We start from the raw sequence: 14,612 nt of genomic DNA, 5'->3' as shown, positions 1-14,612 counted from the left end.
AAAAAGCTTTGACCTGTTGAGTAAGCTGTTCATTTTCTGTAGGGTTTACAAAATGTTACTGAACCACAAATATGTAGATTTTGGTGTCATTTCTAGTGAATGTAATTCCAATTGGTTTCACACTAGGACTGTGCGAATGCAGATCACCAACAGTACAGCATGTGTTTTTATACCAATGAAGAAACGTGTCAGTTTGTGCAACTTACTCACTAAATGACTTGTTTTACATTTTTGCTCAGAAAGGAGCGTTACTTCACAAATGTATGGGATTCAGTGTCTCAGATCTGGACACATACACTTAGAGTCAGAGGTAAAAAGTCAAAGGTAAAAGGCATTGGTTCTATACACTGGATGCCAATTAAAGAGTTGGAAAGTATGCAGACATTTATTTTATGTTAGCTAACTTGAATTTAACACTTTAATCGGTTTCATATTTCTGCAAAAATGCAATAGAGTAGCAAAGTGAAGTCCTTCCAAAAAAATAAGGGTATTAATCTTATTTTCAAAGGCCATATTTTAGTGCATCAGATGCATATTGTATTTTCCAGGCTGAATGACACTCATTACACCTTTGTGTAATCAATCATATTTATTCTTCTTTTGATTGCCACTGCAGATTATAATCCCCCATTTCATGCTAAGCCAAGCATCTTCTTCTGTCACATTGACTTTGCATGTCCTCTTTCACTTTACCCATTAATCTTCTCTGCAGCCTTTTCTTCATCACCAGCAGTTCCATGTTTAACATCTGTTGTCCAAGAAATGCACCAAGCCCTCTGTACATGTCCAGGCTCCATCAGTCTTGCCTCCAGCTGGCTGTCCTTTGGATTTTCCCTTCTGACCATTTTGTTTGCTCTGAATGGAACTCTTAAATTTATAGTGTCTTCACCTACAAATCGTTGTCCTATGTTTTTATTGGGTCCTTCATCTCCCAACATCACAGCAATGGATTCATTATGCAGTTATTCCCAAAAGATTTGATCCTTACGCACATTTTATAAACTTCACTGCTTGACTCTTGTTATAGCTTATTGTCAGGTGTCTGGTATTCTGAAGTTTAATAATAAACATTTCATAAACCATAAGCTGTTAATGACAAGTGAATCAAGTTTATGCAAACTGTTGATGTTTCCTTTTTTTATGACCACTGCATTGTCCCAGTGTTCTGACTATCTGTGCTAACATGTCAAATTTTCTATTAATAGCTATTGCCGGTACTACCTCTCGAAAACCGCTAATCATACTTACATACAAAAGACCTTAGCAGTTAGTGTCAATGTTAAATACTGATTTCCCATTATTATATTTAAGGGAATGGATTTGCACTTAACCAGGATAAGTAGAATTTGAAAAAAATATGTGAATGACATTTTTCTAAAAGCATATGAATCCCTTGTTTAAGAACACCTTGTGTAAATGCACTTAAAACATTCTTGAGAATAGCGTACCTGTTTTATCATGTAAAGCTGGTACTAAAACCCCATTAGAAATCCTACCTTCACAAAATACACATGGTAGGACATATTGATCTACCAAAACTCCAGCAAAATATCCTACCTGGTAATGAAATGTGTGGGTAGCACATTTTGCTACAGTACATTCCTTCATTTGAATATCATTATTAAATACAGAGGTAGCACATGCTGATGCATCAAAACGCCTTCATCAGAATATCCTACCTGGTAAATGTGTGGGTAGAGCACAGCAGTGCATTAAGACCCTGCATCCGAATATCCTACCTTTTTAAAAATATTTTAAATGCAGAGGTGTTTCAAAGAATGAAACAGCATCAGACAGCGGAAACAAGTTTTTATTGAAATTAAATAAGACATCTACAAATACAGATCTCTGCAAACTCTTTTTTGTACATTAATACATTTTATGACAGTCTATCAAATGAAGCAGTCAAATTGTGTCCACCAAACGTCACAGGCCACTGTGCACCTGAAATGATAGGGTATCTTAATATACATCTTTAATAAAAAATAAAAAAAAGTAATTAAAATTTTTTAAAGTATAGGGACAACATAGCCCACAAAACAACGTACTTTGTCCTGATTCACGTGGTTGACGCCAAGCAATGACTTTCTTGTTTACAGTATGCAGTACAGTAAGGACATTGCAGACAGCAAACTAATCATTTACAAATATGTTTACAAGCTGCCTTAAAAATGCATAATACAACAGCTTACTAAAGACAGGTACAAAATAAATTAGATAAAGCTTACCTTAATCTTCAATGGAATAAAACAGAGAAAAGAAAACCTCCACAGATAGGATGTATGAATAAATCTGTTGAGTAAGCAGTATGTGACACCGACTTGCGCATAGGCATTGCCACAAGGTAGGACGCATTGATGGGTAGCAGATAGTTAGAACAGCTGTTTGTTTTAAAAGAAAAAAAAAAAAAACCTTGCCTACACACAATGGCATTATTGTATACAGACAATAAAATCTTTTTTTTCATCTATTCTTATAGCTTTAGTTCCCATATTACCACAGTAATATTTTACATGCATGTTCTTGTTTTTAACTCAATATCTTTTGTAATATTTTATTTTTAACCATGTAAACAAATAAATGAATTTATTTAACCATATAAATCGGATTAGTGTTCCTTTAGCCAATTCAATAATTGATTTAAATCATTTTTTCAGGTTTTGTAAATTATGGCATGAAATAAAATTAATGAATCATTCTACTAAACCTTCTCCTGTTAAATCACAAAGAAAACCTATTTAAGATCAATAAACAGTACATTGTACTGAAAAAATAGTGCAAAAAAACTTAGAATGATTCCATATAATATTGTGAACTTAAATCTGACTGGGTAAAATCATATTTTAACAAAAATAATATTTTTGTTAAAGAATGTTTTTCAATGGAAACAAAACCAATAGCAATTCAGCATTAGCACAATGCTAACTCACCAAGACCTTATCAATGGATACAGCAACACCGTTTCGCTAGTTCACGCTCCCATCAACTTAGCATAGTAGATATTAAAAATTAACTTCTGGAAATGCTGTTAATTTTTAATGATAACCATAAAGTTCAGCACAGCTTGTCTACAGCCTCCTTACATCTTCAAAGTGAAGCTGACCGTGCATTCCAAGTTAAGAAGACAGTATCATGCTTCCTTTTGAAACAGGAAATAAAGCTAAAAGAGGATCACACTTCTTTTCAAAATAATAACGTAAATCTATTCATATGAATAGGAGAGAAAAGGGGACGTTTTCTCTTCTGGGTTACACTTGTTCTAAGACAAGCAAAAAGAACATTTAAGGGTTGTCTCAATTTTTCCAAAGCACATCTTGATGACCCTTAAGACTTATGGGAAAACAAAAGTGGACTGAATAAAGTTGAACTCTTTGAACTCTTACCAGTTTTCAGGGTATGGCAGCAATCACCTTTTCACATTGGGTAATGTAAGTTGGGACGTTATTCTCCTTTAGAGAGAATAACATCAAACCAATTTAAATTGGTTTGATGTTAGTGGAACACTAACATGAAAAAAAAGGAAATCAGGAAGTGGTCAAACACTTTTTCTCCAATAAAATTACCTTGTTGAAAACCAAAAATTGTAGAAAAATTACTTGCATAAATAGGATTTATTATGAACTATTTTTTAAAAACAATTTACAAAAAATACACCTATGCTTGATGAAAGACCAACAAAATCTAAAGCATTGAAGAAATTCCATTGGCTGTTGTCTCTTTGCTTGAGGTGTGATGGTTTCAGATATGCACCGTCTCTTGTTTTATCCAATCTTCCAGGTGTAGTTGTAGTTATTCATTGTAATGTGTGTCAGGGTAGCTTTCCCAAGAGTGGATGGCTGCTGGAGATGATTAATTGAAGCAGGAGGAAGACCACAGTGAGTCAGGTCTCCCACTGCCTTGCCACACTATAAAGCACAGAAACATGGGAGATTGCTCAATATTTACTGTGATGTGACCAATTCAATATTAGTGTTAGCGTGCATCTAATATGTGATTAATATCATACCCGTTTCCTGTAGGTTTCTATGTTCATGACAGCAGTGGGTGTATGAGTATAAAGAGCAGCAGAGAAGTTGCCTTTTTGTGCAGTCTGAAGAAGAGTTGTGATGGCATGAAGAGATGAAGGAAGGATGGGTCCTAAAGTGCAAAAGGAAAGTCAGTTTAAGTTCATTTGTACACCACCAACTCAACAAATGTTATCTCAAAACACTTAAGAAACACAGACCCCATTTGTTTCCTATCATATAGAAATAAACAACAAAATCCCATCAGTAAGATCCAATCATCCACAGATTAGAGTCACTGACATACAGTCCAGTTTGATCTTGTAAAGTAAAGCAGTCAAATTCAGTTTAGAATGTTATCTATGAAGGACTTTGAGAGGACATAAATCAAGCACAGAAAACAATAAACAATGCTTAATGAGCATCTTGTATTTGGAATTGAATTTATTTTCATTTCATGAAAAGGGGACTGGCACAGAAAAAGAATCTGTCTAAACTGTGATAATATCACCTGCTACTGCCACCTACTGGTATTTTTGTTCAAGTTTCCCTGAAAATTTTGTGGTTTCATTCAGCTCAGTTCAAGAACCAAAATAATGGCAAATTTAAAACTGGAGAGTAGCAGAAAAAAGTAGCAGTAGTAAGATTTTATTTTGTTGGGATTGTATTGGGCAGGTGACAAGCAGTGCATGGTTTTCTCCACATACACCACTTAGACTTAATACCATAAAGTTCAATCTTTGTCTCATGAGACCAGAGAATCTTATTTCTTATATTCTGGGAGTCTTTCGTGTGTTTTTTGGCTAACTCTATGCAGGTTTTCATAGGAGGATCCGAAGAAATGGTCAGCATGTGACTGCTGCCCATTTCAGTCACATGCTGCCCAACCTTTGCTGATGAGTGTCAGCAAAGGTTGACACTCATCTCCCTTTGCTGTGATGAGTATCAGAGCAAAGGGTCTGAATACTTTTGACCAACTGATATTTCAGTTTTTCTTTTGCCAATACATTTGCAAAAATTTCTACATTTCTGTCAAGATGGGATTCTGAGTGTTCATTAATGAGAAATAGTATTAACTGTTTTGATTCTAGCAAATGAAACAAAGAGTGAAAAATTTAAAGGGGCCTGAATACTTTCCGTAACCAATGTATATTTTCTATGCACATAATGCCATTTTATAAACACAATTAAGTAACTATGTTACCTTCAGTTGTTATAAGAATACCATATATCAAATGTGACTTTAAAGAAATTTGATACTGTATTTTAACACCTCTTAAGACTCCTGCTCTTTCTGAAACTCCATCGTCAGGAAGTCGCCACAACATCGCTCCCCTATTAACCGTTTAACAACATTTTTACCAGCATTGCACTTAGACATAGCTTGTTTAATCAGCTCAGTAGATGCACAGTTCCACCAGCTTTTTGCTAATTGCTGCCTGGTAGTTTAAAGGACCAGGGTGGTGAAGTTGTGGGAGGGGTTGCTCTGTGAGGTGGAAGCTCTGAAGTACAGGAGCTGTGCTTCAAAGGCGTCGCCAGGTTCACTAAAGGCGTTTTGCACAGTTGAATGGTAGCCATGGAAGATTAAAGAATTTCTCAGACATGCATGAAAGAATCAAAGCAACACTCCACATATGTTTTTTGGTGAAGGAATAACATTATATCATGTAAAGCTCAAAAAAGTTGATTTAACATACAGTACAGACCAAACGTTTGGACACACCTTTTAATTCAATGAGTTTCCTTTATTTTCAAGACTAATGACATTGTAGAATCACACTGAAGGCATCAAAACTATGAATAATACATGTGGAAATATGCACTAAACAAAAAAGTGTAAAACAACTGAAAATACCCCTTATATTCTAGTTTCTTCAAAGTAGCAACCTTTTGCTGTGATTACTGCTTTGCACACACTCTGCACTTTCTTGATGAGCTTCAAGAGGTAGTCACCTGAAATGGTTTTCACTTCATAGGTCAACCTGCCCTGTCAGGTTAATAAGTGGGATTTCTTGCCTTATAAATGGTCATAAAAAAAAAAGAAAACCCATTGAATTAGAAGGTGTGTCCAAACTTTTGGTCTGTACTGTAATACCACCAATACAATATCAATCTGAACAGGGTTATAGTTTTGAAAACTCAAAAAGAACATCTGCAATTCAGAAGTTAAAAACAATGTTCCAGTTCTGGTTCTGTACCTGTGAGCTCCAGACTGCTAATGTTCTGGTAGGTACAATCGACCAAGTTCTTGACATTAACGCTGCGGCCCTGGAAAACACATCATAAACCAGACTGTCAACCAGGGGTTAATAAAGACAGAGTTATTAGTAAAGGTTGATCTTATATTTCATTTTCAGTCCTTCAAAACAAAAAAAAACCTTGTGTATTGACTCAGAAACGATGACACGGATAACTCCTATACCTTCAGCACATTCATGGTAGCCCCTCTGAAGGCAGTGGGGGCCAGCAAGGTTGGTGGCAGACCGGTCTGAGAACCAGCTGCAGCCACCACACTTTTCCAGTTGATTAGGAAGTTGATGAGATTGAAAGAGTTGGATCCCTCCACACATACAGCCGACTCAGGTTTATGGTCTAGAGACAGAGTCGGAGCTTCTTTTTGTCTATACAAGCAGTCAAGGAGCATTCAGTATTCACTGTTTTTAACTGAAACGTTGCAAAAACAAGGAGCAGTGAAGGATACAGCTGTATGTTAATGCATTCAGGCTGCCTGAGTTTGTCCTGGATTCCTATCTCCTTTAGCCAAGACAAGCTGTCATCTTCACCTTGGCTGTATCCATCATCTTCTTCATCCCAATTCTGATAGTCCTCATCCACCTGCAAGCTGCAACATTTACATTTTGAATCATTGCAGCAGTTAAACCATAAAAAGACAATTTTAAACATATTAAAGAACACAGAATTCAGATTCGTCATCAACAGTGCAGACAAAGTAAAAGTCTCACAAATCTTTGTTCTCGTTTTCCGTTTCCTCTTCTCCCTTTTGAATACTTTTATGTTGCTCACTAATCCGCCTCCTTTCCTTCAGCAGGGGAAGACTGAACTCCACACCTTAACAAATACATGGGTCACAGATGAAGCACAGCAGCACAAGGGATAGTTGGTACCAGAGGTCGCACTAGACTTTTTTGTTGTCTGTCACTTTGACTGACAGCATAAAAAAAGAAATCTGTCATTTACTATATTTACTCCTCAAATTATAATCACATTAACATAGGCTATTCAGCCGCATTTTTCATGTGGTTTAGTTAATGTTGACCTAGTTGAACCATGAGTCCAGGTCCCATCACACATAAAGCAGATGAACACATCTAACTTTTTCTCCGTAGTGACAAAAACCACAGACTGCGACTCCAATGACTTATAATAAGTTTAATTAAACGACTCCACTTAAATTACAAGCACTTCACCTGCTGGAGTCTGAATGCACAGCCTCACAAATTCCTCCTGGTTCCCATCTGCAGAGAAATCTGCACTAGTTCATCACTCAGTTGGATCTGTCTGATCCAAACAGATCAATTGAACTCTGCTAGCTTTTTACCCTGTGAGCGGTCCGGGTGTGCGCTTTTACATTCTAATTAACTTCTGAACCTTTACTTATTTCCTCACGATGAACTCTCAGCTCCTCTGTTTAGACTGTAAACGAATTAACACAACATTGCATTCTCTTCAGTTTTCTCTGTCCTGTATGTAATGGAGACTGGAATTAAAGATGCCATTTCAACCAAATGTTTGGAATGCCCTTCTATACCAAAGCGTCCGGTCCATAACTCTTTAACACGCTGTCAGCTCCCGGTCAGAAAGACACATTTAGTTCAGTGTCCATAAGATAATATTCAGCATCTTTATAATAATATAAATATAAAGCATCTTTTTATTGATTGATTTTAGTTTCCTCTGCGATGAACTAATTGCATAAAGTCTATAATGTCTGCCCATGTGCACCAGTCAAGGGTGTTAATTATTACCTGTCAAAATGATGGACGGGCTTCACATTTTTCCGTCGTTAAAAACAACAAAACAAAAAAAACGGTCAAATATGGAAAATATTCTGTTAACACGACCCAATTGGTACATGCTAATCTTTTATGAGTACCTTCAGCCTTCATTGCTTCTCTGAGACCTCGAGTCGTAGGAGAAATTAAGGCAGTTATGCAGTCTGACCCTGCAAGGCCTGCTGCCTTGAACAACACTGTGAACTGATGCAAAGAAGAGCCAATTAGGGAAATAAAAACAGAAGCTATCAAACACCAAAGCAGGTTAATGTACCTGATAGGAGCAGACATAGAAGTATGGGCACAGCCCCACCTTTAAAAGGCTGTAGAGAGATGACAAACTGACAGACCTAAGGAGAGAAAAAAGCTTTTTATTGGATGCTATCCTCCCAGACCTCAAGGAGAGAGCAGAAAGTCTAACAACCTCACCATTCCTTCACAAGACTCTCGTGTACTGCTTCATCCTGAGTCCAGGGCATGTTCTTCCCAGAGAAGTTCTTTTCAGCATTGATCCTGGGGAACAAAGAGAGCCAGGGCAGAGAAGGGTGCTGCCAGTACACCAAGCTCTGCTGGAAGGCAGACCGGACGTCGGACCAGGACCTGGGCTCCTGCAACACACGCACAGCATTACATTCAGCAAAATAGATGAACAAATAACAACTAACTAAACTAAACATGATATTCAGGGTTTCCCCCAGAAAACTTGCTAAGCTCGGTGGTCAGAGCGCCAAAGCGGTCCTCCGGTGCTCCACCTTGTTTTTGTATTAAAAGATGTTAAGTTGACAGGAAATGTAAAAAAATAAATAAATAAATATATATGTGTGTGTGTGTATATATATATATATATATATATGATTCCCTAGCAGGACGGTGGTCAAGAACCCTGAAAGGGCAGTATTATGTGCTTCCAGCCTGGAAGAACATAATACTGCCCTTTTGATTTACCGCACAATCAAGTAACTATGTTACTTTCAGTTGTAATAAAAACACAGTATATGTAAAATATTACTTAAAATAAATTTGACTTTGATATATAACCTTTTGAAATTGGGCCTCTGATTCTTTAAAAACACGGCATTTTCTGAAACTTCGCCTTTAGGAAGTCCTCACAACATCTTGGATCTACATTAATTCTTTAAAAACATTTTTTACCAGCACTGCACTGAGAAGTAGCTCATATAATGAGCACAGGGCACCTACAATCCATCCATCCATTTTCTAACACCCTTGTGGGGTCAGGAGGGGTGCTGGTGCCTGTCTCCAGCAAACATTTCGGGCAGGAGGCGAGGTCACCCTGGACAGGTCGCCAGTCTGTTGCAGGGGCACCAACTAATTGTTGCTAATTATTGCTAATTGTTGCTGGCTAGTCTGATGGAACTGAGTGGGGGAGCCGCTTGACATGAGCTTCATTTTTTGCAAGGTTTGCAGTTTGCACTGGGAGTTTTAGAAACTCTGATTAGGAATCAATCAGATCAAAAAATTACTTTTCTTTTTTTACTTTCAGTCTATTCCTGAGGATTCTCAGAACAACCTGAGAACTGAGCTTTTGGTGTCCTCCTATCTCTGTTCTGTATTGTGATTGAGCCATGGACTCTTGCTGTGGTTCTCCAGCTGCACTGCAGCAAAGAGGAAGCAGCTCTAGAGGGTCATAAACACCATCCAGAGATTAATTAGCTGCCCTCTTCCATCTATGGAGGAGTTCTACAGAACCCGCTGCTTCTGAAGAGCTTGCAGCATCATCAAGGATCCCTCACACCCTACCTTCTGGGAGGCGTTTCAGGGCACTAAAGTCAAAGACAAACATACTAAAAAATAGTTTCTACCCAAGAGCTGTTGTTGCCCAAAAGACAGCAAATTCATCTAAAACCTGATCTTTATCTATTTATTTACTTATTTATTTATTCTTAATTTATTCTGAGTTAACATTGCTTCTGTGTTTCTTCAAGAGTTGCTTTGTTTTAATATTTGTTTTGCTTTATTCGTGCACAATAACATTAAAAGGAATTCTCAAATTCAATTGTAAAGTTAAAAAGATAAATGAGGAAAGCGCTATTTGCTTCAGAAAGAAGTGAGCTAATAACATTAACTACCTGCAGATTGTGCGGGAGTATAGTAAACTTAGCTCTGCAGCTGTTGCTGAGCCCCAGAGCTTCTTCCTGAGCTTTCAGTTGCCCTGTCCACGACAAGGAGGCTGGAGAGGTGAAGATGACCCGAGTTTTCAAGCTCCAGTCAGCTGGATACTCTGCACAGCTAACAGGAGCTATGGAGACCGGTGTAATGGTCAGTGGGTTCTAATGGAAAAACAGTGAGGACATGTGAGCACATTTAAGACTACAGACTAACATTCTGATGCTATATATCTGCTTGTATTAATATAACAGAAAAAGCCCACCTTGAACAGCAGATTGTCAGTATGTTGCTCCTCTGTTTCCAACAGAGGGTTGTCTTCAGACAGAGACTTCTACAACAAAATACATGCAATTTTTTCATCAGCATGTTTTTGTTCTTTGTTTGATCCCTGCAATACCTTTAATGTTTTACTCTTTTTTATTGCTCTTGCAATTCAACCCTGAGCAACAAAATCAGTTTTTCTAATTTTGTTGAAAAATTAATTTTCAACAAAAAAAATTGTCTTTTGCTGAAACAAAAAAACTATTTTGGTAAAATTCTTGATAAGCATAGGTTCTAAATTTCAACAATCTCACAGCCCTTGGTGTACAAGGTATTAAGCGGTTGCTCTTTGACTTCTTGTTTATTTTTTGTTTATCAGGCAGGGGAATTCGGCCTAGAAATTTTGAACAACATTTGTTTAAAATAAGTTGTAAGTAACCCCAAATTAAGTTCCTTATTTGTTGTGTCACCTTTTTAACTCTTATTGCCTTTACATCGTTTTATTCGTATAATATACCGTTGACTTCCGGTTTCTGATTTGATGCCTTTATTTTGATACAATAACTTCCGCTGCATGTATTATAGGGTGGCAGCTTAACAACAAAAAGAACGGAAGACAAGTTGTGACAGCCTTATTTAAATGTATCTTATTAAAGTCCCCCTGAATAGAGGCACATGGTATGTTTATTTTGTAAATAAGGATATTTCTAATATTGATCGGTTGAAATTGTGAATTTGTTTTATTGTAATCAAACACTAGGGTATAGTTTTTGAATTAAGAGTTTATATTTTAGTGGTGAACGTTATTTTTAGTTACTAACGTTACGGTTGTAAGAGCGTGGTCTGTAGCTTACACTGTCCTTTTTTGTGCGTCTGCACATACAGCTCTTACAGTGAAACTTATGGTTTATTTCCAATTAACCTCACTCTTCATCGCTACGGTTGCAGCAGAGTCTGACTCTGCTGCAGAAGTTATTAAGGGTAGGACCGATTGCAGTTTTCGACGATTACCGATCTTTAAAATGCCTGACCTGCTGATTTTGATTTTGGCCAATACTGATTTTTTTGTCTGAAAATAGCAAGAAAGTTGCTGAGTTGGTAACAGTGGGTGACTATTGTTAACTGCAAATGTGCAGACATAACCTGGTGGTCCGTCTAGTTGATTTTTAGACCTTTGATGAGGTGGATAAGATCGGCCTCACGTGTAAGTATCAGCTGATCACAGATCTCGCAAAATTAAAGAAATGGGCACAGATAAATCAGTTGGCAGATAATTAAGGCAATAGCTTATTTTATATGTAAATAAAATAATTTTAGCTGTTATTATTCTGTAGAAATCAGTTATTACTCTGAAATTAAAGGGGTTTGTGGAAACAGCTAAAATCACTTCTTAAATGTACTTTAAAGCAGAAAATGAACTGAAAAAGGCTCATAACCCAATCATCAAAACTTTTCCAACCTTACGTTATTTATAGGCTGTAGATACAAAGGCATGCATTCATGTAACTGCAATCTATTACATTTTTCTCTCTTCACAGAGATAAGTATCAAAAATAACAAATAAGTGACATTATTTATTTATTTACATTTATACATTATAAATTAATACATATTATTTATATTAATTTACAAATGCAAACATGGCCACATCTCTTCCATCCTCCACTCTCTCCATTGGCTTCCCATTTCCACCAGGACTGAATTCAAGATTTCCCTCTTCACACACACACAATGCATCTATGGAAATGGCCCCAACTATCTCAAAGAACTATTTAACCCACAAAAACAACTCTTTCACTCCACTCCGCCCACTCAAACCTTCTCCACATACCCAAAAAAAACTGAGAACCATGGGGGATAGGGTCTTCTCTGGTGTCGCTCCACGTCTAAGGAATGATCTACCTGACACTGCGAGGGCATCACAATCCACTGACTGATCTTAAGACATTTCTTTTTAGCAACATTTTTGGTTCATTTTCTTAGATATTGGTTTTAATCTCTTATTTATGTATCTATTCATTTATTTCATTATTTTTACTCAACAAGTTGCTGCTGGGAAACTATGACTGAGTAAATGCTATACCAACCTTTTTAGCTTGCTGTGAGAGTTTGAGTCTTTCCTCTGCTTACAACCCCCAGAATGCTGTGCTGGTATAGTTAATCAAAAAACTATACCAGCGGTTCTGGATTGAAGTTTAGTGACAGTATTGAATATCCCATTAGATATATTTTCTATTGATATTGATCACGTGTTTTCTTTATTGTATTGCTTTTCATTGTTATACAGATTTCACCTCTCATCGCTCTCTGTTTTTATGTCTGGAAGTTTTGAAGGCCTGGTTGGGCCTAAATTTCTTGAAACTTAATGAGGATAAGACAGAGATGGCGATTTTTGGCAGATACACTTTAGATTCCCTGACCAATCTTGGCACTTTGGCCCAGTATGTCAAGCCAGGTTATTACAAATTTAGGGGTCAAGATGGATGCCGGTCTTAAGCTGGAAGCACAAATTAAAGCCGTTGTAAAATCCAGCTTTTTCCACTTAAGGCAGATAGCCAAAGTAAAACCTATTCTCTCCAGACAGCACTTTGAAACAGTGATCCATGCATTTGTGACCACACTGCTGGATTACTGTAATGCACTTTACATAGGAGTCAGTGATTTATATATTTCCCAGCTTCAGAGGGTACAAAATGCTGCTGCACGTCTTTTAACAGGTACACGAAAATATGACCGTATTTCCCCTATTTTAGCTTCCTTACACTGGTTGCCAGTACATTTTAGGATTCATTTAAAAATCTTTTTATTTGTTTTTAAAGCTCTTAATGGCCTCACCCCTCCCTATCTGTCTGAGCTGTTACATTCTTACACACCCTCCCTTTCCCTCAGGTCAGCTTATCAGCTGCTTCTGAAGGTACCAACAACAAAGTGCAAGTTCAGAGGGGGCCGTGCTTTTTCTGTGGCAGCCCCCAAGCTATGGAATGATCTCCCTTTGGGCATAAGACAGGCCTCTTCACTTGATGTTTTTAAGTCCCTTCTTAAGACCCATCTTTTTTCTTTGGCTTTTGGCACAATCTGAGAGGTTACACTTTGTTTTATTGGGTCTGTATGTATTTTATATTTCAGTCTTTTCCATTTTATAATCGCATTGTATTTTATGATTGTGTATAGCACTTTGGTCCTGTTGGCGTATAAAGTGCTTCATAAATAAAGTTGGTATGGTATGGTATTGTTATTGATTTATTGCCACGCCCTAGGTGAATTGCGTCATGGTTGTAATTCAGAGCGCTTAACAACACAGTGGCCTGATTAAAGGCTTCATGTTGTAAGCATAATCAGTACATAGGAAACATGTTTATTTGGCAGACATGTTGGAAAAATGAGTTTTACGGAGCAGATATAAAACTGGTTTGTCTCAGAGCGAGTTATTGATCCTACCTCCGCAGAGCTGTCTCCTGGTGGACCACTTCTGCGGTCCCCTGATGTCTTCTCAGCGGACATTAGTTTTATAAAAGTACACACATTTTCACAATCTTCGACTAAAACTTTCTTCGGACGACTGACAGTGTTATCCCAAGTCAAAAAAGGATTCCTGCGTTTCCCTCTGCTTGTGGACTGGCTGTGGAGGCTGGGAGTTGCTGAGGAGAGGCCAGAAGCCGGAGAAGAGCCGCTCGGTCCGGGACTCTCAGCGACACTACGGGCTCTTTTTCTCCTCAGCCGAACGACCTCAGCAGGCCGCTTACAGCTGGACCAGGAGTCGTCCTGCTGAGCCATGCAGGAAAACAAAAGTTTCACTAGAAATACAGCAAAATAATTCAAATTCAAAATCACCACCCTGTTTATTTGACGCGCCTTCCGCACTTTGCAAACTCCCGTCGTTTTTTTTTTCTGTTGACGTTGTTTGCGTTTGGCAACTATTGTAAAAATGCATTACCGCCACCTGCTGGACTGGAGTATAGGACATCAAGCGAACAGCAGAGAAACTAAATAAATACAACAAATATAAATATCTAGGAAATTACTTAAACAAAAGGTTAAGGACAGATGGCAGAAAAAGTGGGAAGAAGGTAGAACTGAGCATTATACAGATGATCTCAGAATTCTGACTTTAATCTCAGAATTCTGACTTTCTGACTTTAATCTCAGAATTCTGAGTTTAAAGTCAGAATTCTGAGATTAAACTCAGAATTCTGAGATTAAAGTC

At 37.5% G+C, this 14,612-nt stretch overlaps 1 protein-coding gene across 1 annotated transcript; it reads right to left on the bottom strand.

The window, feature by feature from the left end:
- Nucleotides 1–1,792: 1,792 nt before the first annotated feature.
- Nucleotides 1,793–14,290, bottom strand: donson (downstream neighbor of SON). Its single transcript, XM_005807409.2, has 12 exons — nt 13,847–14,290; nt 10,410–10,478; nt 10,108–10,308; nt 8,447–8,625; nt 8,292–8,367; nt 8,119–8,221; nt 6,968–7,073; nt 6,706–6,846; nt 6,427–6,625; nt 6,203–6,272; nt 4,007–4,137; nt 1,793–3,905 (listed from the first exon to the last, which is right to left on the bottom strand). Exons 1-12 carry the CDS (start codon nt 14,180–14,182, stop codon nt 3,762–3,764), a joined length of 1,755 nt encoding a protein of 584 aa, XP_005807466.1. The 5' UTR covers nt 14,183–14,290; the 3' UTR covers nt 1,793–3,761.
- Between the last annotated feature and the right edge of the window lie 322 nt (nt 14,291–14,612).

This window comes from Xiphophorus maculatus, chromosome 24 (genome assembly GCF_002775205.1).
Source record: "Xiphophorus maculatus strain JP 163 A chromosome 24, X_maculatus-5.0-male, whole genome shotgun sequence".
NCBI classification, from domain to species: Eukaryota; Metazoa; Chordata; class Actinopteri; order Cyprinodontiformes; family Poeciliidae; genus Xiphophorus; species Xiphophorus maculatus.
The sequence above is the reverse complement of the archived record's forward strand: the minus strand, read 5'-3'. Positions and strand labels throughout refer to the sequence as shown.

Coding starts and splice junctions, on each gene's coding strand:
- donson (XM_005807409.2), bottom strand. CDS start 14,182: ATGGCTCAGCAGGACGACTCCTGGTCCAGCTGTAAGCGGCCTGCTGAG. Junction 10,309..10,409: donor CTGACAATCTGCTGTTCAAG/GTGGGCTTTTTC, acceptor TTTTTCCATTAG/AACCCACTGACCATTACACC. Junction 6,273..6,426: donor CTACCATGAATGTGCTGAAG/GTATAGGAGTTA, acceptor TGTGTTTTCCAG/GGCCGCAGCGTTAATGTCAA.